The sequence below is a fragment of the Lutra lutra genome, chromosome 7, assembly GCF_902655055.1.
Source record: "Lutra lutra chromosome 7, mLutLut1.2, whole genome shotgun sequence".
Lineage (NCBI taxonomy): Eukaryota > Metazoa > Chordata > Mammalia > Carnivora > Mustelidae > Lutra > Lutra lutra.
Genome location: NC_062284.1, coordinates 73,353,237 through 73,377,181, shown reverse-complemented (window position 1 = coordinate 73,377,181; position 23,945 = coordinate 73,353,237). Strand labels below are relative to the sequence as shown.

Below are 23,945 nucleotides of genomic sequence, written 5' to 3'. Positions count from 1 at the left end.
AGGACCCACAGATCATGACCTGAGCCAAAAGCAGAAGCTTAACTGACTGAGCCACTCAGCTGCCAGATGCTGTCAGTCTTAAAATTCTTCTGACAATATTCATGTAAAAAATAGTATCTCATTATTATTTTGTATATTTGTATATTTGTATATTATTTTGTATTTACTGTATTACTAGAGATGTTGAAATCTTTTCATATGTTCATTGGCTATCTGTATATCTTTTGTGAACTGCTTATTCATATATTTTTTTAAGATTTTATTTATTTATTTGACAGACAGAGATCACAAGTAGGCAGAGAAGCGGGCAGAGAGAGAGGAGGAAGCAGGTTCCCTGCTGAGCAGAGAGCCTGATGGGCTCGATCGCAGAACCCTGGGATCATGACCTGAGCTGAAGGCAAGAGGCTTAACCCACTGAGCCACCCAGGTGCCCCTGCTTATTCATATTTTTTATCCTATACACAAAGATAAAACATTTAGGGACATATATGTATGTGTGTGTGTGTGTGTGTGTGTGTGTGTGTATAATATATATATTCCAAAATGTTTAATGTGGTTATTTCTGCATGGTATAATTATGGATGGCTTTTAATTAATTAATTCTTTTTAAAATATGGATTGCTTCACAAATTTGCATTATCATCCTTGTCCAGGGGCCATACTAATCTTCTCTGTATTGTTCTAATTTTGGTATGTGTGCTGCTGAAGCAAGCATTGGATGGTTTTTTTAAAAAGTATTATTTATTTATTTATTTATTTATTTATTTTGTTTAACAATGAAAATGTTTTGTTCTCATAAAAAAGGCAAAATGTTCTTGGAATTGAATCTCCACTCAGATCAGGGAGTAATGAGGTTTCCTAACTGAGTCTCCCCCACGAATGCAGGTCTCATTTACCTCCCATTATGTTAGGGTTCTTGGCAGCTTCATTCTTTACTGCTTCAAACAGAGCGCCCAGCTCACTAAAACCTTCATTTTAGTTGAATGTTTTCATACAAACTGTCCTTGCTTTGCTTGTTTGGTTCATTTTTTAATGTAGGAGATGTGACCTTCATCTCTGCCCACAGTTTGATCACATCAGAAGACAGAGTGTGCAGCTGCTTCCTGATTGGTGAAGCCCTCCTTCCTTCCTCAGCAGGATCCTTTGAGAGAAAACTACTAGAACTTCACATTTGAGAACTTGCTGTCCCTTTTGGGCCCCTTAGGTAATTTTCCTTGGAACATTTTAAGATCCGACTTCTCAAAATCTGTAAAAATTGCATCTGGCCATCTTCCTTCAACATTCTAGCACGTGAAATTGTTAGCAGGGCAAAAATGTACCAGGTGCTCTACTTCTAGCAAAAAGAGCTGATGTCCTGATGCTTGTGACCTCTGGCACAGCTATATCCTGCCTTAGATCACATTTACCATCTGAATTAAAAAAGCATTGCCCATGTCCTCTGTTTATTTTAACATCTATTCTGTACTCCTACCAGGTTTTATTTCCTGTTTGCTTCTTCTTTTATCCGCAGCCAAATGCTTCTTTTTGGAAGGTTTGTGATTTCCTTTTTGACATATACACTACTGTTGAAAACTGTAATTAGATCTACTTCCTCTGAGCCCTGTTATCTTTCCTGGGTCATCCACCAGTCACAAGCTCCTTATAATCTATTTATTTTCTTGTGATAAAATTCAAATTCCCATTCTGGTCTTCTTCTTCTTCTTCTTTTTTTTTTTTTTTAAAGATTTTATTTATTTATTTGACAGTCAGAGATCACAAGTAGGCAGAGAGAGGAAGGGAAGCAGGCTCCCCACTGAGCAGAGAGCTGGATGTGGGGCTCGATCCCAGGACCCTGAGATCATGACCTGAGCCGAAGGCAGAGGCTTTAACCCACTGAGCCACCCAGGCGCTCCCCATTCTGGTCTTCTATAATATAGCACTTCCCAGACTTTAGGATCTTACTAAAATTAATTAAAATTTCGGGGAGAAAAATCCCCCAAATTAATGTGTTTGGCAACAAGAAATGACAGTTCCTCCCACCCCCACGCAATCTTAGAATATCATCATCTTTTCATAGAAGAACAATAATTTCATCCTGAAAAGGCTAGAAAGGACTTAATTTCAAAATTTAGTAATATTGAAAAAAAGTGTTATTTCACTGTAGACCTGAAATCCTTTGTCATGGACCAGCTCCAGTCCACAGACCCATGTGGGAAACCACAGCTAGAATATATGGTTTTGCAGTTCTCTTTGGACGCTTTTCCCTTTCCTCCAAAATTTTAGGAGGTCTATGATGCCCAGGCTTTGTGTTAATTCCCTTGTCATTTATCAGAGGCCCATAAATCTTCTGTCACAGGCCACAAGCAGTCCCCCCAATCCTGGTCTGTGACATTAGCCTTAGTTGTCAGGTTGTCCAGCCTCATGCTCTTTCTTTTCCAGTCACTCTTCGAATTGGGTAGTTGAAAATATCACCACAACCACAAGTCCTTCAGAGTCCTCTGTAGTAACTAGCATGTCCCAGGTTTCTTTTGCTTGTGTAATTTGTTCTCAGATGGCTCAATTAAAATACGAGGTTGCCAAATTACAACAAGTTCTATCTCAGGCCTCAGAGTACACTTGGGGAAGGAACTTAATCATTCACAAGGCCAGGGCTGGCCTCCTATCCTCTTACAGAGTTACCAACTAAGAGAATGGGGTCTCGTCCTCCTGGGTTGGAGGGAGGGCTGTGTGCCTCTGTTGGCATCAATGAAACTCTATCCTCCTGGGTACTCTACCGAAGGACGCATTATTCCCGTGGAAATGTCAGGATGGGATTGTCTTTTCTTCTCAACTGTCCTGAAGAGTGATATTTAGTAGGATAAAGACAAAGACATTTCTAGCATAATAATGCTGAATTTATGCTATGAAGAACAGTCGACATTCACAAGAGAAAAGATGGTTTGTTTTGAGCTATTTCATCCGGATGGGCTTCAGTTCTGACCCTCAAAAATCTCATGTCTGGCTTGCTTCTGCAAGATAGATGAAGACTTTGCGGGGAAGGCAGAGAAGGGAGGGATAAGGAGAAAAAGGACTTTCCAGACCCTATCCAGGAGGACCCTGTATGAATTGGGAGGTCACATGATGAGAGGAGTGACGTTTCTCCTGATCATGGCAACCTGTGCTTGCTATCAGCCGGTAGGGTTACTTTCTTTCTGGTCCTGAACTGCATGCACCTGCACTCACAGGTTGACCGTGTGACAGAGCAGATGGATGTATTCACCAAGATTTCACCATGTTTTTGGCAATGAAACCAGACTGCATTTTTAGCACGCATATTTTGTTGTCTGTCCCAAGAAGGAAGTTAAATTTAGCACATTCCCTGCTAGCTACTGAATAGGGCAGGACCTCCCCAGTCTTGGGTTTCTCAGTCCTCTATGTCTGTTTGTGGAATCTCTCCTTGCAGACTGCTAGGCCTTTCAGCAACCCAAGTTATAGAGTGAACGGTACCCCAAATCCTTAGAACCCACCGGGAAAGGTGTAGACAAGTGGGATAGTCATAGTGATTTCTTAGTCCCAGCCCTGAGAACATTAGGAATGACCCAGTCAGATGGAATGTGTGTGTGGTGTGTGTGTGTGTGTGTGTGTGTGTGTACGTGCATACGTGTGTGTGGGCCTGGGAATGTAAACAGGGTACTATGGGGGCCCTTTCTCAGACTCTTCTTGCTTGTGGTCCTGAGGAATGTGTCTGCGTTGTGTTGGGTTCAAGAAAATCAGGTCAGCATGTTATGCAGGTTCCCAAAGAGAAGTGGTTCTGGAGTAAGCAGAAAATGGAACTTTCAGGGGCGCTTGGGTGGCTCAGTTGTTAAGCCTCTGCCTTTGGCTCAGGTCATGATCTCAGGGGCCTGGGATCGAGCCCTGCATCAGGCTCTCTGCTCGGTGGGGAGCCTTCTTTCTCCTCTCTCTCTGCCTACTTGTGATCTCTATCTGCCAAATAAATAAATAAAATCTTGGGGAAAAAAAAAACAGGAGGGGGTGGCGTGGAAGCAGGTAGCTCTCTGGCCCCCTTCTCTGACTCAGGCACCACCCATCACTCTTGTCAGAGCTTCAAACATCACTGCCTCCAGTTTTTACTCATTTCTTTATTAATATAGAAAAGGAGCCCAAGGCAGCTGGACCAGTAGTACAAAGCACCAGGAGTTAATACTATTCTGGTGAAAGGGTCGGCTTTACAAAACTCAAGGGGCAGACAGAAGCTGCCCTGGTTCTGGGGCCAGGCCCAGCCCATGGCCCAGAACCTCAGAGCAGCACCTGGAACCAGCCCCCGGGGAGACAGTGACAGGTAGGTTGGGGGTGGGAGGAGCTGAAGACCATGGGACAGATGGCAGGGATAGAGGGCCAGGCAGTGAGAACCATCCTGTGGCTGATGAGGACAGGGAACTGCTGGCTTGAGGCTCTCCATCAGACCATGGGCAGGGTAGAAAAACTCCGTGGATACTAGCGGGAACAAGGAATCCAGACAGCCCTGGGGTTAAAGGGCCTTTCCCTTATCTCTCCACCAGGGGCCATCTTTGCTCTATCCTACAGGTGGGGCTTTAGGGCCCAAGGCACAGAGGGAGGCCAAGAGGCCTCCCAGTTGGGAGGATGAGGGGGCAGGGAAGGAAGCACTTGAGTGTCCCCCGCTTAGGCAGCCAGGGCCGAGACACATGGCCGGACAACAGCACGCCTGCACAATGGGGCTAGAAAGTGGGACAGGGATGGGCTTACCCTCGGCCAGTGACTAGGACCAGCCTCATGGCAATGGTGTCTGCCTTGAACTTTAGCAAAATGGAGTCTCCAGTGAGTACTGGGTGTCAGCAGACCTGGGTTCGAGCCTTAGCTCTCCCAGAGCAGAGCTGTATCTCCATGGGCCAGCCATGTCCTGCCCTGGCCTGTTCCTCATCTGTTAATGAGCGCTTTGGACAGGACTTCCTTAGGTCGTGGGAGGGACCTCACAGGTCAAGGGCGCTCTGAGACCTGCTCTTGGTAGTTAAGAAGTTAGTAGTTAGTTGGTAGTTAGCTCCCAACCAGACTCTGGACAAAACTGGCATGGAATGGAGGCTGGGGGTGATGGAGGAGGATGCTTTTGCTTGGAACCTATCCCCACAAACACTCCAGAGCTGGGAAAGGCTGCCAGGAGCCTCTCCCTCACCCAGGGGAAGAGGCCGCCCCCACCCCACCTTTGGCACGGGGAGGGAATGTGGCTCAGTGCGATCCTGTCACAACCACCATCTGGGTAACACTTGGCATGGAGAGAATGGGTGGCACTATGCAACCCTTTATGTTCTTCCCCGGGGTGGGGTGCTCAAGGCCTCGTGCAGCTTCAGCCTCCAACCCTTCGTGTGGGTTCGGGAGTGCTCTTTTTCACTGTGGTCCTGCCCTGGGGACAGCCCAAGACTGCCTGGCTGGCACATGTTAGTTGGTGAGGAAAGGACACAGGGACGAGTAAGCGGACAGGGAGGCGAGAGCGGCTCTCTGGCTTTCTCCTCTTCCTCCAGGGGCAGCAGCTCAGTCAACTGAGTCACAGATCTCTTCCACCACAGAATTGAAGATGTGTGGCTGGTCCGCATAGACGTGGTGCGAAGCACCCTCAATCTCCTGTGGGGAGAGAAGGAGCCCAATACAGGTGGGAAGGCCCTTTATTCCGAGCACTGGGCAGCTGGCACACCATTTCTTTCTCCTGTAGACCTGCTTGCCTATCACCTGGGAGCACTTATCAGAAATAACATTCCACCTTTCTCCTAGAATTTCAGCACTTTCCTGTGGGGGTCAACGAATCCCAGCATCCCATTTTGGTTCTCCTCTGACTGTTCACTGTACCTCCTTCAACGCGGCCCCACTGCCATCCCATTTCATCCACGAGTCTGGTACACTAGGGCCGTAGGTGGCCCCCAGCTTCATTAAGCACACTCCTTAGCAAATGAGGGGCGAGAGGGGCAAGAAAAAGGGAAGGCTTCATGAAGGCAGCCTCTACCACCTGCTCTACTGTTCATGGCACTGGTTTTGGGGTGGTCCAGGGGGTCCAGTGTGGTAGCACTGAACAAGAACCTGTCATTCAGCTGAACCGGATGCCACAGAAGGGAGAACCCCCTAATCATAGTATCACAGAGTCAACCCTTCCAAATCCACTGCGTAATCTGAACCCACCCGCTCCTCTTGCCCCTGACTCTTGGCTCCCCCGTCCCCATCCCGAGGCTCTTCTAGACCCAGAGTTCCTTGCTGTGTGCCGACAATCACCGCACAATTCTACCTCAGTCCTGCTCCTTGGCTGGCCAACAAACATACCATGTCTCGGACGTAGGAATCCGGCCGCTGCATCTTTACTTTCTTCCCTGTGCTGGTATCTATCCAGGTGTTGGCCCCGTAGATCATGGTGATGGGCACATCTTTGCGAATCAAGTGAATCCGCTCCAACATGGGGCGCCGCGCCCAGCCGAAGGACTCCATCATGGCTTTGAACGCCGTCTCCCCGCTGAAGGAGCAAAACACAGTGAGGCCACGCCCAGAGTAAACCCCGCCGCGTCCGGTGCCCGTGTGCGGGCTCTTCGGAGGCTGGGGACGGGGGTACGGACCCCGGCATGTGTGTACTCCTCCCGGGACCCTGCATCTGGCTCAGGAAATACTGGGACGAGAAGACGGGTCCCAAGCTGCGGAGACCTCCCAGCGCAGGAGACAGCTAGAGACGCACTTGGGAAAACTGACGCTGACAACTGTCCAAAGATGCAATGGGTTCACATTTACTCAACAGATATTCCCATGTCGTGCCCTGGGTGGAGAGTGGGGACATCCGAGTCAGACAGAGGTGGTGCCGGCCCTGCCGGTGCTCACAACTCTCTCATGCTTTGGGGAGGTAGGCATTACGTAGCTAATTATTAAAAATAAGCAAATAAAGGGGCACCCAGGGAGCACAGTTAGTTGGGTGTCTGACTCTTGGTTTCAGCTCAGGTCATGATCTCGGGGTCCTGGGGTCGAGCCCTACGTTGGGCTCCCTGCTCCAGGGCAGAGTCTGCTTGAGATTCTTTCCCTCGCCCTCTGCCCTTCCCACTCATGCTATTTCTGTCTCAAATAAATACATCTTTTAATAAATAAATAGCTAATGATATGGTTATTTAACTTCATATTTCTCAAGAATTATGAAAGGATGTGAACGGACAAAGAGGGCTTAGCTTGCTAGGGGTGGAAGAGAGAGGAGAGGGGCTCATGTGAGGGGCACTGTGAGGAGCAAACACGAGCAGTGCCAAGGGCTTCCTGACGAGACTCTGGAATGGAACACTGGTCTCCAGAGGACCCAGTGGGGGAAGCGGGGCTGATCTAATCTACTTTGCTCCCTGGCCACTTCCTTAGGCAGCGCTGACTGAGAAGCAGCAGGAGGGATCTGCAAGGCTGAGATGAAAGCCGACCTTCTGGGCTGCTCTGCAGTTTTTGTGGGAGGCAGGAGGGACGGGAGGTTCGGGAGACGGCTGCCTTCCAGGCCCAGCCTGTTTGGATATTGTCTCCCAGCCTCCTGTATCGTACCCTGGGAGGAAGGTGAGCTTAAGTTTTGCACAGACCATAAAAAACAGAGTTCCTCTATAAGACATAGCAGCATGGTGGAGAATTACGGACTTTGGAGTCGGAGAGATGTGAATTCAAATCCTACCTGTTTTCTTAGCAAGCCAGGTAACCAGAGTACACTTTAATTTTTTTATCTACAAATTAGAGAATTATATCCTCTTTATTTATTCACTGAGGAAAATGAAAATATGCACAAGGCCCCTAAGATGAGGTGAAGCCAAGTAGGTAACCCCAAATATTTTTCTCTGGCTGGATTTCATGCTTTCCAAGGAATGGGTAAGAGTTACCATGAGCATGCCAGGGTTACAACTCAGAAACACTCGGGCGGTTATAAAATTGAGTGATGGCATTGTGGGGAGAGGCCTGATGACCGCTGATGTCATCTCTGCTTCCCCCAGGACCCGAAGGAGTTGCACGATTATACATTCTGAGACTGACATCAGGAGGCCATTCATTCCACGCAACTAGGTCTGGGACTGGGGAAGTTCTGAGCAGGGAGCTGGGGTTGGGCCTTGAGTGGGTAGGAAGACTGGCACTGGGCCCAGTGGGGGCTGAGACAGGGGTCAAGAGCAGGAAGCAGGGGCTACCTGATTCGACTGCTGAGCGGAGTCTCAATGCCGCTGCTGAAGCGGGACACTTCAATTAGCGGAGCTCCTGCAGGATGCTGGGGACACAGTTCCCACGCTGCCCCAAAGCCTGCTGGGTTTGAAGCTAGTGCTCAGACAGCACCTGCTGCAATGCAACCCCTACTGTCTTCACAGCTTTGGGCTCACCACGGGTGACCTGGCCAGGCCTGGAATGAGGCGGGGTAGGGCTGCTGCTCCAGTGACCTTGACTTCCCCCAGACGCCTCCCAGCAGGCTGGGTGAGGCTTCCAGAGGAGTGCCACCAACACAGCCTCCCGAGTCAGCCGCTCACAGGGCACTGCCTGGGGTAGAAGACGACTTCCCTGCCTCTCAGCTGCCAAGACTGCAGATCAGCGGGCTTGTGGGGCCTGCTGTGTGAACAAAGACTGAAACTTCTCCAGATTTGGGGACACCTCCCAATATCCAAAAGGGTATGGAAGGAATTCCTATCCCAATAGTGAGTATTTCAAGGTGCACATAATGAAATTTTAAGATGCACACTCTTTCCATCTGCAGTTCTATTTGTAGGAAGGTATTTTAGATATAGTCACGTATGTGTGTGAAGGAAGATACACAAAGAGGTTCTCTGAAGCAGTGTCACATAGTATCTCAGACTGGAAATAGCAACAGAATTTGTGGAACTTCAGGCTGCAATGGAGAAGACTTTTTTTTTCCCTGACTTTTAAAAAAATACCATATTCATTTCACTTTTTCAATTAAAACAAACAAACAAACAAACAAACCAAACTTTTAAAATGTTTTCCAGACTCTTCCCTGCCAGGCTAACTGCCTATCTCCAGGGAAGAGTTAAGAGTCTTCCTTTAGAGATGGGCAGCATGATTAAGCAATCTATTATCTTCTCCATCCCTTTGTGCCTCTCCCCAGGGAGGTCTCTGGAAATAATGGAGCCTGCAAGCGCCCCTGTTTCCCTAATTGAATGAGAGCTTTGTGCAAGAAGAAATGCCGCAGAGAATGGTCCTGGGACAGTTCTGGAGTGTGGCCAGCAGCTGGAGTTTCATCTCCACACCCGTCCACTCTGAGCTGGCCCTGGGAGGCCCCTCACCTGGGATTCTGAGCATTGCAGTGGTAGATATACTCAGATATAGTATCATCCTCAAAGAAGTCTGCAAACTTGCGCTTGAAGTCCGGCCGGAATCGCTGAACCAGGCCAGGCCCTGGAAGGGGAGAGAAAAACATGGGAGTGGCCAGTCTGGGGGACAGGGGTGGTGGTGGTGCGGGAAGACATGCATGTGCATGTTCGAACAACTTACACCAAATGTTATTTCTCTACGGGTTTGTGTGCTCTGTACATTTAATTTTATAGTGGCGGACAGACTGTGAGCTATCTGGAGCCCCAGAGGACTGCAAGGGAGTCAGTCAGCTGGTTACCAAAGACCGCAGACAGCCCAATGGAACCAGCTTAGTCTCAGCTCCATCAAGTCCCAAGTTCTTTTCCTCTGAGGATCTCAAGCCCTGTAAGAGGCCCTGGCTGAGCGGTGCCTTGGTGGCTCGGTCAGCTGGATGTCTAATTTTTGACTCTAGATTTTGGCTTGGGTCCCGATCTTGGGTTTGTGGGACTAGCCCACGTTGGGCTCTGTGCTCAGTGGGAGTGCTTGTGTCCCGCTCTCCTCTTCCCCCAACCGCACATACTCTCTTTCTCAAATAAATAAAATCTTAAAAAAAAAAAAAAAGGAAAAGAAAAGAGCTCATGGCCGAGATGCCTTTCTTTTTTTTTTTTTAAACAGTTTGAGCTATGTTGCCTCTCCCTGAGACCCTTAGGACCCTTAGGCATTTTTTTTTTTTTTAAAGGTAATCTCTATATCTCTGATGTGGGGTTTGAACTCACAATCCCAAGATCGAGAGTTGCATGCTCAGGGCGCCTAGGTGGTTCAGTTGGTTAAGCGTCTGCCTTCAGCTCAGGTCATGATCCCAGGGTCCTGGGATGGAGCCCCACATCAGGCTCCCTGCTCAGTGGGGAGTATGGTTCTCCCTCTGCCTTGTGCTCCCCCTCTCCCTCAAATGAATAAATAATATCTTAAAAAAGAAAAAAAAGTTGCATGCTCTAGCGACTAAGTCAGCCAGGCACTCTGAGACCCTTAGGGCCTTTTACTCTTCTGAAGGTGACAGAAGAAGCTCGACTACCTGCCCAGAGTCCTCTCAAGTGCAGGCCTGTAATAGAATGCGAGTGGAGACGTGAACTTAAGTCCAGCATCTCAGACTTGGGCCGCAGTTTTAGAGCAATCTGTTCCCTTCACCTTCCTTTCTAGCACACATACAAGCAGGAGGGTACCCACAATGGACTAGTAATTGGGCCTAATGGTCAACTTCTGATCTCTCTCCTGGTCTTCTCTCCATGCATGAGGACTGAGGTGTGAGAGGGAGGCATAGCTGGGGTCCCCTGGGCCCTGGCCTTCCTCCGTGGCTGCCAGCCAGCTGCTCAGCCATCCTGGCTCTGAGGCCCGTGCATGAATCGGGCCTGATGCAAGTCCAGAGAAGGGGAGAACGCTTAGAGCAGGGCTGCTCCCTGGAAAAGGACTACAGAGGGTTGGCTGGAGTGTGCAGTGCTAGGAAGGTCAGCTCTCTGATCATTCTTCTTTGGCACCTGTGTGTCTCAATAACTTTCCTTTCTTCCCAAACTCCTACCTTCTCCTCAAATCCATTTTTCCTCTTTTTCCAGAGTTACTCTGTTTCTCTTGAAGGGCCTTGAGAGATACTCTTATGCAGCCATTGGTAATTAAGTTACAGTAACTGGCTACATTACATATACATCACTATGTATACAAAAGCCATCATTACAGGATAGGAGGTCACCTATCTTTTCTATAGAGGGAATCTGCTTTCTACTTCATCAGATTAAAAAGTACCCCTTCCCCGACCCCCGGAAAGGAGGAGTGCTGGCAGTATGAGGTCAGAAGGCCAAGACCTCCTAATTTTACTTACTCTGGCTGGCTCCCCCCAACTTCCTTCCCTTTCCTCACCCACAGAACTGGAGTAGGCACGGTTTAGAGGGGCTTGCCTAGCACTCTGGGTTATGCTGGGAGCTCTGGCTCCTGCAGGTTCTGGGTGAGCTGCAGAGACGAGATCTGATAGGGGCGGGTACCATGGTGAGTCACCAACAGGTTGCCATAAACTCATACATGTACTCTAAGACCTCAGCAGAGGAAGAGTCCCTTCATGACCCTGTTCTCTCTCTCTGGGGGTCTAGCCAAGACACAGTTCTGCCTAGTTCTACTCCATCTGTCCCCTACATAGGAAAGCTTTTTGCATGTGGATGAAGGAAAAAAGAACCTTCTGAAACTGTAGACAAAGAGATCTGGTCCAGATTTAGAGCTTTAAATAACAATGCTAGGCCTATTCCTAGTTCTCATGGACAAGAGGGCACGGTGGGAGTCTAGACAGAGTGGGGCTTCTAGAATGGAATGGCCTTGGTGTAAGGAGAAAGTTTCTTTATCTGCAGGCTACTCACCCCAAGGCCCAGCTACTCGAAGAACAGCCAGGGGATTGGAACGCCCTAGGACAGACACCACAGCCTTGAACCAGGTTGGGGGTGCACGGATCTCACTGGGGTCAGTTGGTCGAAGAGGAAAGCCCCATGGGTCCACCAGGATGAGGTGTTTAACTCTAAAGGAAGAAAAAGTAAAAGGCAAGTTGTATGGGCTTGGAAGAACCATAGCCCTTAACTTGCCCAGGAAGAGGAGAACCATTGGGAACTAATATTGTCAGGTTGCCGGTGGGAATTAGGTCATGAGCAAGAGGGGTGACTCCTTACCTTTCAGGGTACTTGATAGAGTAAGAGGTGGCCAGGAATCCTCCCAAACTATGCCCCAGGAGGATCATACTGGGGATCCCCATGGTCTCCCGCCATGTCTCTATGGATGTCACAAACTCGTCCTCAGCCCCTTCGGGGTCCCTGGGGAACGTTGGCCTCGAGCTTCGCCAAAGCCAAGCAGATCAAAGGTGTGCAGAGTGCGGCGGGCACTCAGTGAATCCATGTTGAGGATCCAGAGGCCCACGCCACCCCCGAAGCCGTGCACCATCACCAGGGGGGTGCGATCCCTCAGCTCCGGGCTCACAGTGACTGTCCAGATCTTGTTCTGGTTTGGGAGGGACACATATCGGGCCAGGAACTTGTTCTGGAGGCCTGGAGAGAGGGGAACGCAGGGCAGAGCAAGAAGACTGTTTTCTGACAGCACTGTCATGTGTCCTTCAGCTTCCTCTCTCCATTGCCAAACCTGTCCCAACCATCCTCACCTCCTTCCTTTCACAACCCTCTGACCACATGCCCCAAGAGATCAACTCCAAGTGTGATTTGTAGGCTATCTAGTCTCTAGGAAATTAGAGGAGCCATCTTACTCCTCCAGATTGTGTGTCTGGCCCCTTTCAGGCCCAGTATGGGAGTGACCCCATTGACCTCATAGAGCTCCTGTATCCATTACTCTCGTACCTGTATGTGTTTGGGGCTCAACGGAGGGACAGAAGCATCCTCCCTGGGGGTGTCTGTGGGGATAGCTTCTGACTGGAGCTGAGGCAAGTAGAGGGGGAGATGGGTATGGACGAGCCATAGGCTTATTCCTCTTAGAGACAGTCAGTGGGCAGTGGCTGCTCTGCGGGCATGATAACAGTTACATGACTGAGCAGCTTGGGGGAAGCTGCCTGGACCCCGGGAGGAGGCTTGAAAGCTGTGGCTGTTCTGCAGCTGTGCTCACGCAGGCCCATAGGAAGAGAGGGTATCCACGGCTGGGGCACTGGGTCCGGGGCAGGGAGGATCATAAGGGAGATATGGGCAGACCTGGCCCCAGGGTCTTGTTTGAGCCTGTGGCTGCTGCCAATCATGGGATGCCCTGCCCCAACATAATACTGCCCAGGAGAGTTGGCCCGTGGGAATCCCAAGTCACCGTAGCAGCCAGATTAACTGGTGGGCCTAACTGAATGGTACACAAGCAAGGTCATATTAGAGAATACAGGACTGCTGCTGGGCCTTAGGTAGGAAGGTGATAAATCTGAGAAGTGCTTATGTGTTTGGAAGAAGATGGAGAATAGGAAGCAGGGAGGAACAGAGGAGAAGAAGAGAAGGAGAATGCGTAGTGGGGTGTGTGTGTGTGTGTGTGTGTGTGTTTTGTGGACATAGCTGGTATTGGGTTTGAAGTGAAGTTGTGAGATGTGTCAGGAATTAGCATGATGGATAGGGCAGGAGCTGTCGAGAAACAGTATCGTACAATATGGTGTCCCCCATGCAAATATCTTCTCTCAGATCACTGACATCCTTTCCTTCCACCCCAAGCGCTGATAGTCAGGAAGCAGTGGGCTCAGTGTAGGAGCCTCTGGGGAGATCTGTATCCTCCTTGGGCCTCCTGATGGAGGTGGGATCAGCCATCCCTTCTACTTACACTGGAGGATCCTGGCTTCCACATTCTTCAGCTGAGACATGGAAGTGGGGCGCCAAGCAGGCAGCCAGCTGCTCAGCCAGCCCTGAGGCCTGGGACAAAGAAACACAGTGATACCCACTGGCAACATTGATGCTCCCAGCCTTGCTGACAGTTACAGGACTTATCAGGGTGTTCCCCAGGCTTAGGAGACCAGCTCTATGGCAGTCAGCAATTCCCTGCTGCCTGATAGACTGTTACTTTTCCCCAGCAAATGGCAATTAACAACATGCCCTTTGTTTCAACAGATACTCAGGGCACCATGTGAATCCCACTTTACAGTTCGCAAAGCTCTTTCACATGTATTATCTCATTTGGGCTTTATAACTCCCCTTTGTTACTGGTTATCATAATGTTCAAGATCACAAGGGGGAAAAAAAAGCCAACTATTAACTAATGTTTCAGTTATCTTTATCTTTTGCCATGCCCAGGACTGTATGTTCCTTTAGGGTAGGACAAATTCCCATGCCACGTGCCCTCCTGGCAGGGCCTTGGGGTTTGTGTGTGCCCTCTTCCAAGCCCCTGGAAGTACAGCGGGGTCAGTACCCAGCTGGGCTCTCAGGCAGTCAGTCAGTCCAGCCTGTAACAACAAGATGGGACAGGAAGGGAGCCGGAGGCAGGAGACCTGGGTTCAAATTCTGTTGGGACTGCCTTGCCAGGTTGCCTCTGACCTTGTTTTCCAGATTACAAAATGTGTACAAAGTTCACATACGTCCTCACCTCCAATGGCACACAGTAAAATGATGATAATCCATTCTGTTGTCTTTTTTATTCCCAAGAAAATTTAAGGTTTCAGGGCAGAGGTTGAAAGCACCAGGGTTTTTTTGGTGGGGGGAACCCTCTGGTTCTGCATCACACTATCATCATTTACAAGCAGAATGGCTTTGGTGTGATAAATAACCGTAACTGGTCTTCGAGCATCTAGATATGTAAGGCAGGTCCGAAGGTGCCTGGGACAAATTTGGTGCTAAATGAGTTTATTATTCTTTGTCCATCATATGTGATATTTCTCTTTTCTTGAACTCTGCCTGAATAAAGGGGATTATAGAATGGATACCACCAGCTATGGGAAGGGTCTGTGAACATAGTCAGGCCGGGTGTTCTGTGGGGGAATGAGAGGAACCATTACCGATCCCTCTTGCCACACACTGGACATCCTGATACATCATTTGAAGCGCAGGATTTTTAGATTAGGATGGCTCCTTAGGAGTCATCTGGTCCAGCCTCTTTATTTCTCAGATAAGGAAACTGAGGCCTAAGGTGGCTAAGTAGCTAGTTAGAAAAAGAAGCAGAGCTAGAGCCCACATCTCAAATCCAGGTTTCTCTGTACCGTTCCTCTGGAAGTTCTAGCCTCAGCTTTTTCTTTTTTTCTTTTTCGAAGGAGAATTATTTTAAAAGTTTATTTACTGATTTACTTATTTTTAGGTAATATCTACACTCAGCATGGGGCTCAAACTCACAACCTTGTGATCAAAAGTCACATGCCTGGGTACCTGAGTAGCTTAGTTGGCTAAATGTCTGCCATGAGCTCAGGTCATGATCTCAGGGTCCTGGGACTGAATCCCAGTTGGGCTCCCTGCTCATCAGGAAGTCTGCTTCTCCCTTTCCCTCTCCCCCTCCCTCCTACTCATGCTTTTTCTCTCAAATAAAAAGAAAAAAAAAAAAAAAGAGTCACATGCTCTACTGAGCCAGCCAGGGCCCCCAGGCTCAGCTTTTCAAACCCATGGTATATAACCACACTTTCACGCTCTGTTTTCTGAAAGGGAGTGTGAAATAAATCAGAAGACCAGAGTTCTAATCCTGACACTGCCACTTACCAGCAATGTGGCTCTGGGCACATTACTTAGCCTCTGTGTTCTTATCTTTAAGAGAAAGGGGGTTAACAGTATCTACTTCATAGGGTCTTTATAAAGATTAAATGAGTTTATGCCCCTGAAACACACAGAATGATGCCTAACATAAGATAAGCTCCCATCAAATGTTCTTTTCCCCCAAAAGTCATAAGTTGCCTACATCCATTCAACTCGTCAATGACTGCAAGAAATCCTGAGGTTGCGGCTGAGAGTGGTGTCTCTGTGACTTCAGCCAGATGAGAGCTGTCAGTAGCAATCAATCCAATTCCATGAAGATACTCAACCCATGTAGTACTCTGCTGGAATTCCTTATCATAGACTCGAAGCATGGGCACCAAAACTGCAGAATTTTGCCAGTCTTAAGAGATGAACTTTCTCCCTCTATCAGAGGCTGTGACAAGTCAGACCATGACATGTGGACCCTACCTTGCCTTGTACCTGCCCAAAGGAGTGCTGAGGCGAGATGTCCGATGCCAATAGTATCACGGGCTGCTCAGCAGATATTCTTCAGGGAGGAGCTTTAGTTTCCTCTCTTCACTAAAAATGTTACAGCGAAAGCACTGGAAATAGTCCCTGCCTCATTGTTACCTCCCCAGTACTGTTGGGGAGGTGAGGGCTAGGGTGGAAAATTGAGGCAAGAGGCAGAGAAGCCACTCAGCCATGAACTTAGCCTGGCCAGAGTGGTCTCTTCCCTCTAGAGGGCTTTTATCCCCGTGGTGGGTGAGGCAGAAGGGGTTCTGTGTTGGGTCAGAAGCCTGTTCTGGACCTCTGTGACTTGGGCAATCTGCTCTAACTTTCATGGGCACCGACTTCTTCACCTGTAAAAAGGAGCTGAGCTACTTGCATCTCTACCAGCTCTAAGCTGTGTTTCCCTAAGTCATTGTAGCCATTGTAAATTTCCGTTTGGGAAGGTCATCTTTAGAAAGCAAAACTCTTCCTAAGCAGTTCCTTACAAGCCCAGGAAGCTATTATGGCCATAAAGTTAATTAGTGCTGCAAGCTGCTAGTTCTGCAGCTCTGAGGAGCAGGAACACAGGATCCAGGAAAGGCCCTGTTGTGGTGAAACCTAGGCTTGGCTGGGAGCTGAGTCATTCTTCTGGAAGCAACTTTTCCTTGCTTCTATCAGACTGCGAACTGCTAGTCACACCGCCTACAGGTGGCATCCCAAACCTGATGCCCTTGAGAGAGTGAAAACAAATCCCAAAAACTGTAATTCTGAAACCACGGCGTTAAGGATCTTGTGATGATTAAAAACGTTATCAACGAGGATCGCAAGCGGTTGGCTAAGTGTCTCAGCGGTGGAGAGCCGAAGAAACTTGCGTGCCCATTACTCCAGACAATCCCAGCGCGGGAGCCTTTTCTTCTTCCCATGCCCTCTCCCTGCCCGGCTAGGAGAGGCCCTTCCCCGCCCCTCCCCCGGCTCCCACCACAGTCCTGGGGGGAATCTCGACGAGCAGACTGGACTGCTGACTGCTACCCCCGCGCCCGCATCCCACGAGCTGCCTCGGGGGATCCGGGCCATCACCACTAAGTCTATCCCCTCTGTACCGCGACCAGAGGAGCGAGGAGCGATCGCGAAGACTACCGTGGCAAGTCAGAGTCACTCAGCTGTAGGCAAGCTTATCTACCATCGCTCCCCGAGCTCTGCTGCCTCCTCTTCTGGGCAAAAGCAAAGCAAGCAAACGCAAACCCCGGCCCTCCCATGAAGCCGACCTGAAAAAGGAAAGGCGGGAAGGTGTCTACAACTGTTCCTCAGTCACCGACAGTCCCGGGATCATGGCCCAGAGAGAGAGAGAGGAAGAGAAAGACACAGGATTAACTCACTGTTGCTCCAGATCATCAGCCATAGTAAACAAGCCCTGCCGGGTCGAGCTGAGCCAGCCCATCCCTCCGCCTGACGCCAGCACCAGCTGACCCAGAAAAGGGTCGGATAACAAAGTGGGGCGTGGCCAGGGCCGGGGGGCGGAGGCGGGCTCTGAACCTGGCTGGTAGTCTAGCCCGGTTGCGCCTGCCCACCGAGGGGGCTCTGGGGGCTCACGGAATAGGACGGTAATCCTGCTCACAGGTTTGGGGGGACAGTGAGGGAGACGGGCAGTTCTGAGAGAGCTGGGTCTCTCACAGGACCTTCTTCAGCCCTCCAGTCTGTCATAGTTAAAAAGTGACCCCACTACTCCTGCACGCTCACAAACACTGTTTGGCTTCCCCGTAGAGCTCCCTCCCCTCTGATAGCCTCCTCCTGGAGTTTCTTGTAATGTGATGTTTAAGTTGCTTGTGGAAACTATACTACTGGTTGAATGTTTCTTACAAAGGGGCTGGGGGCCTGACAAGTAAATTGTCAGGTTTTGCAAAAAAAAACAGGATGCCTAAAGTTGAAGTTGAACTTCACTTTTTTTTTTTTTTTTTTTAAGAATAAGCACTTCCCGGGGCGCCTGGGTGGCTCAGTGGGTTAAAGCCTCTGCCTTCCGCTCAGGTCATGATCTCAGGGTCCTGGGATCCAGCCGCCCCCCCCCCCCCCCCCCCCCCCCCCGCATCGGGCTCTCTGCTCAGCAGGGAGCCTGCTTCCTTCTCTCTCTCTGCCTGCTTTTCTGCCTACTTGTGATCTCTGTCAAATAAATAAATACTTATTAAAAGTAAATTAAAAAAAAAAAGAATAAGTACATCCCGTGCAATATTTGGGACATAAGTGGGCATCTGAAATTTTATCAGGCAACCCTAAACCTTAGCGACAGATGTCAAGATGCAGTTCCTCTGCTCTGAGATTTCCCAACCTAGTTCCCAGGAAATAATGGACTCGATCCTAGCTGCCCCTGTTTGGAGGATTCCTGCTTCCAAATTTGGAGGATCAATGGCCCTGAACTATAAGCCCTAGCTGCTTTAAGTTGCTGGAATGGAGTGTGGGGCATCTGGCTTATCTCTTAGGTCCTGAGTGTACTTCAGGCTTGCTCAGCAGTGGAGCCAAATGTTGAGGCTGGCTCCAGAACTTACCTGAAGTGGTAAACAAGTCCTAACATCCCTGGAGTTGTTGGGGTTCAGGTCATCCCCTTGCTTAGGTTGAAACCAAACTGTGGTGAAGGGTGGGTGGGAGAATCCTCGTGGGGAAGGGTTTGTAAGTGTTCTTGGTTAACCCTCTTGCAGGTCTTAGATTCTGAGATTTCTTCTGTTTTGTAAGTGTTAAATTGCTCTGATTACCAGTCTAAGAGCTCAAAGTTTAAGAGAATGGGCATTTATAGAGTTTAGGGGCCTAGCAATTTGCAAGATGTGGGGCAAAGCGGTACAAATAGAGGATTTGTCTCATTTTATTCTTTCAACAGAGCACAGTGATTCTAAACTTTAGTGTGCATAAAAGTCATCTGAAGGCCTTGTTAAAAATTCAGGCTTCTAATCCTTAACCTCTCAGATTCTAAATTAGTTGGTTTGGCTTGATGCTAAAAACTGTATTTTTAGGAAGCCCTTCAGATGCTGGAGCTCAGTGAGACTCATTGGTTAATCAGAAGCATAGTTTCTAGAGTCAGAAGTCTGGCTTAAGGGTAATCTTGGTTTTGCCACATACCCACCACATGCCCCTGGGTAAGTTACTTAGCGTCTCTTAATTTTCTTTCCCTGACTTGTGTCTTGTTGTGAGGATTAACCAAGATAATTCTAATGAACAGTACATTTAAGCTAAAATTTATTATTATTATTATTAATTTGTTCAAAGCCAAGCATTATGTTAGGCTCTAAGAATACCATCTGCTGCCACCTGAGGCTATTTGTCCCTTTGCAGAACTGGCAACTTTAGATTCTGAGCTCAGGTCAGACCTCCCCCCTTCTGAGGCCTCTCCTGACCGCAGGGTCTAAAAGAGACCTCCAGTCACTCTATCACACCATTCTATTGTATTTTCTTCGTAACACTGATCACCATCTGAAATTATTGTGACTTTTTGTTTACTCATTTATTATATTTCCCTCCACTAGAACTTAAGGTTCACATGGGGTTGTCTGTTTTGTTCTCTGCTCTGATGCCAGCACCTACAGGGTGACTCAGAGTGGTAGGTGTGGCTCAGAGTAGATACATGGGTCTACTTATTGGATGACTACACGGATAAAAAGTCTAGCTAGGAGGCAGGCGTGTGAACAGTGACCTATAAACTAATACTGTGAACAGTGACCTATAAACTAATATGCTAAGTGTCAAGGGCTTGGGGAGCTGTATTCTGAATTGTACCATAGAGGAAATTCTGGGCTACATCATTCCAAGATAGGGCAACAAAATCTCTCCCTTTACTGAAAACCTGTAAGATGTAGAATTTTTTGCAGCAAGGATGACCTGACTGGAACTGGTTGTATCTCTCTAGACTTCATCTCAGGAGGCGGTTTTATTATGTTTCTATGTGCTAAACCATTCTTTACAAAAGAGGTCGCTCAGAAGTAGGAAACGTGTATGTATGGAAAATCCTTTTATAACCAAAGTTAATAGGTCCTTTAAGGTGTCCCCAGAGCTGGGATAATTTAGGATTGGGCTGGATCTGCTAGAATTATAGAGTGGAGAAGGCTCTCAGTGCCTGCTCTTGGCAGGCCTCTGAGGAGAAAGAAATGTAAGGTAATTTCTTTCTCCTTATCTTTAAGACAAGACACATTAAGTACAAAAGAATAGATTTTCCTTCTACTGCTATCATGTGTGATTTTATGGATGATTAAAGTATTAATATGATCTTTATTGATGGAAATGAATTTTGACAAACCCTCTTTTCTGTACCTGTAAGTCACATTAAATATTCTAGAAGTGGGTGGAGCTGGTAACCTGATACCTCAGGCCTGGCAGGGATAGAGCATTCTTCAGTTTCGAATGAGTGTCACTGCCTTTTGAATGAGCTATGAACAAGACATGAGACTTAGATTAAACATGGGAACTGAGTGGAATAGTTCTAAAGTAGTTCTGTCCGACATGATAGTCACTAATTACATGTGGCTACTTAGGTTTGTTAGAAAACAAAATTTAACCTAGTTAAATGTTGGAGGTCCAATTGCCTTTAATAAATAATTCATCAATCAGGCAGCATCTGATCAAGCAAATAGAGGGGAATTCCAGGAGATTTATGAAATGGAAGGCTTCTACAGAAAGGGGGTGAGCAAGAAAGCTATTAGCAAAAGCATTGATCTGGCCACTGTGCCACAGTAGGGAAAGTAAGGGGTCTTATCTTCTTTTGGGGGAGGGAGAGGGCCCATGTGACAGATTCCTTGGGATTAATGGAAAAATTCTTTCTTAACCCATTAAGACTACATTTCTGGGAGAGGATGAAACAGCAACTAGAATAGATATTAAGGCTTGGGTTTGGAATTTGGTCTAAGTGAAACCATTTTGGGCCTGTGTCTTTTTGTTTTTGTTTTTGTTTTTTTACAACAAATTTAAATTAGAAAAAAATGAAAAAGTTTCTTAGATACAATTGGCTGTATTTGAAGTGCTCAATAGCCACGTATGTCTAGTGGCTGCCATACTGGACAGCACCAAGACGTTTACATCATCACAGAAAATTCTGTTGGATGATGTTGCTCATGCAGTGATAGGTTCAGTCTCCATGACACCATGGGGAGTGCTCTGCCCTTGCAAAAGACATATACTGGATTCTGGATGCTAGGGTGAAAGACTGAGAGGTTCTCTTTTTGGGACTTCCAAAGATTATGTTAGGGAGGAAGAATTTCCTCTGACCTTCTAGGTGGACAAAGAATCAAACTGACAGGACAAATTAACAGGAGAAAATCAAGTCCAGGTTGTCACCTGTGCTTCTGCCAACTGGCTACAAATTGAAGGTTCCCATAACCCCCTCCTCAGGTTCTGTAACCTGCTAAAATGGCTCATAGAACCCAGGAAGACAGTTTACTATATTACTGGTGTTAAAAAGAAACACAAGTTCTAAAATGGAGTTACTTTTGCTAAAACCCCACCAAGACTTAATACTTAACTGCAGTTGTTGTCTTTGGAACTTCCTGGTCAGTGAGGTAATCTGTTTGAGACCCTGGGACTTCACCTATGGGAAAGTAACCTTACCTGAAATCATCCTCTTTTAGCTTCCTGTCCCACTGTCCTCCGGCCTAAAAAACCTTCCTGTTTTTGTACGACTCCTTGGAGCTCACTTGTATTTGCTAAATGGGATGCTCCGTGATTCAAAAATTATCATATAACGCCAAGGAGATTTTTTTTTTAAGATTTTTATTTACTTATTTGACAGAGAAAGCACAAGCACAGAGGGGAGCAGAGGGAGAGGGAGAAGCAGACTCCTTGCTGAGCAGGGAGGCCAATATGGGACTGGATTCCAGGACCCCAGGATCATGACGTGAGCCAAAGGCAGAGGCTTAACTGGCTGAGTCACCCAGGCACCTCTAGATCTTTATATTTACTCAGTTGAGGGGGGCCCAGCTGGCTCAGGCAGTGGAGTATGCGACTCTTGATATCAGAGTTGTGAATTTAAGTCCCATGTTGGGCATAAAGTTTAATAAAAAAAAATATTTTTTAAATTTACTCAGTTGAATTTTTTAACACTGATTTGTTATAAAAGGACACAACTTAGGCACAGTGATATGGAAGAGATGCATAGGGCAAGGTATGGGCGGGGGAAGGGCACAGAGCCTCCATGTCCTCCCCGGTTGTACTACCCTCCCAGCACCTGGATGTGCTCAGCAACCCACAAATTCTCCAAACTCCTCTAGTTAGGTTTTCTCATTTCCTTCCTCCCTCCCTTCCTTCCTTCCTTCCTTCCTTCCTTCCTTCCTTCCTTTCTTCTTTCCTTCCTTCCTTCCTTTTCTTTCTTTCCTTCCTTCCTTCCTTCTTTCTAAATGGAAGCTTTATTGCATAGGTATGGTTGATTAAACAACTGCCCATTGGTGATTGAACTCAATCTCCAGCGCGTCTCTCTCCTCTTGGGTTGTGGCTTAAAGTACCTAGCTTGAAATCATAGAGTTGGTTCCCCAGGCAACCAGTCCCTACCCTTAAGGACTTTCCAAAAGTCACTTTATTATTTTTTTTTTTTAATTTAAAAAAAATTTTTTTTTAAAGATTTTTATTTATTTATTTATTTGACAGAGAGAGATCACAAGCAGACGGAGAGGCAGGCAGAGAGAGAGAGAGAGAGGGAAGCAGGCTTCTTGCTGAGCAGAGAGCCTGATGTGGGACTCGATCCCAGGACCCTGAGATCATGACCTGAGCCGAAGGCAGCGGCTTAACCCACTGAGCCACCCAGGCGCCCCAAAAGTCACTTTATTAACTTATATTCAAATGTGGTTGAAAAGGGCTTGTTATGAATAACAAATGGCATTCCTTTCACCTTATTGTTCTGGAGCTATTTCAGGAACTGGGAACAAAACCAAATATTATAATAAATGATGCTCCTTGTAAATGAAGGATAGTTGGAAGGAGAGGCAGGCAGTGACAAGTGGCACCCCCCCACCCCCAAAAAGAGACCACCCTTAAAAGGATTTTATACCACCCTGGAAGGTGTCCTCTACCCTTTCCCACTTTATAGATAGATGACAAAAACCTTATTGGGTGACAGGTGCACAGAGGGTTAATCAGATTAAAATAACTCACCAACAAGCCCATAAAAACCTTTAGACTTAGGGTGCCTGGGTGGCTCAGTTGGTTAAGTGTCTGCCTTTGGGTCAGGTCATGAACCCAGAGTCCCGGGATCCAGTCCCACATCCCAACATCAGGCTCCCTACTCAGCAGGGAGCCTGCTTCTCCCTCTGCCTCTCTCTCTGTCTCTCATGAATAAATAAATAAAATCTTAAAAAAAAAACAAAACCAAAACTTTAGACACTTGGGGCAACCCTCTCAGGTCCCCTCCCTCTTTGGGAGCTTTGTACTATCACCCAATAAACTTTACTATGGCTCGATAAACTTTGCTCTGCTCCCCACCACCCTTTATCCGGTCTACCTCTTCATTCCTTGAAGCTGTCTGACTGAGAACAGCAGGCACTGAAGGAAAAGAAATCCTGTAACACTAGTGCTTTTATCATCACTTAAGAAATTACTAGGGTTTTAGGAGCCCTGCAACAGGAAAAGAAGTGAAGACTACACATTTCTTATATTAAAATATAAAAGGAAAGGGGGTTTCATTTCTTACTGTAAAGTTGTGGCCTTTGCTTGTAGGGGGACTCTCTTGCCCCTCTACTTTCCTATTGTTTTAAAATTTTGAGTGTTGAATAGCAGAACATGCCACCCCAAAATGTATCACTGTAGCGTAAGCATTATTTTGAGCTGAAGGTAACTGAGAAGCAGATAAAAGAAAAGCTCTCTGCCCTCTTCCTGTTTGCCTAAAAGCGGGACATAACTTTGTAAATGTGCCCCCCCCTCCAGCCTTTATAAGGGAAGAAAAGAAGAACTCTAGATCCTTATCAACCCAGAGAGGGCACCAGAGGAATCTACCTAATGAACTTTATTAACTAAACCTTATTTTTATTAATTCCCTCATACATTTTTACCTTTCCACAATTTGGTGCCCTAGAAACTCAAAGTCCTTTGTGT

At 47.5% G+C, this 23,945-nt stretch overlaps 1 protein-coding gene and 1 non-coding gene across 2 annotated transcripts; both read right to left on the bottom strand.

Annotated features, from left to right (window-relative positions):
* Positions 1-607: 607 nt before the first annotated feature.
* On the bottom strand, positions 608-711 carry LOC125105760 (U6 spliceosomal RNA). The gene has a single exon (XR_007129027.1). It is a non-coding gene; the product is annotated as a U6 spliceosomal RNA (small nuclear RNA).
* Positions 712-4,079: 3,368 nt separating this feature from the next.
* Positions 4,080-17,375, bottom strand: ABHD4 (abhydrolase domain containing 4, N-acyl phospholipase B). The gene is given in 8 exon segments (XM_047736219.1): positions 4,080-5,592; positions 6,280-6,466; positions 9,237-9,348; positions 11,640-11,794; positions 11,943-12,108; positions 12,111-12,314; positions 13,561-13,649; positions 17,273-17,375. Coding segments are annotated over 8 exon segments (1,065 nt in total). The 5' UTR covers positions 17,335-17,375; the 3' UTR covers positions 4,080-5,502.
* Positions 17,376-23,945: the final 6,570 nt, after the last annotated feature.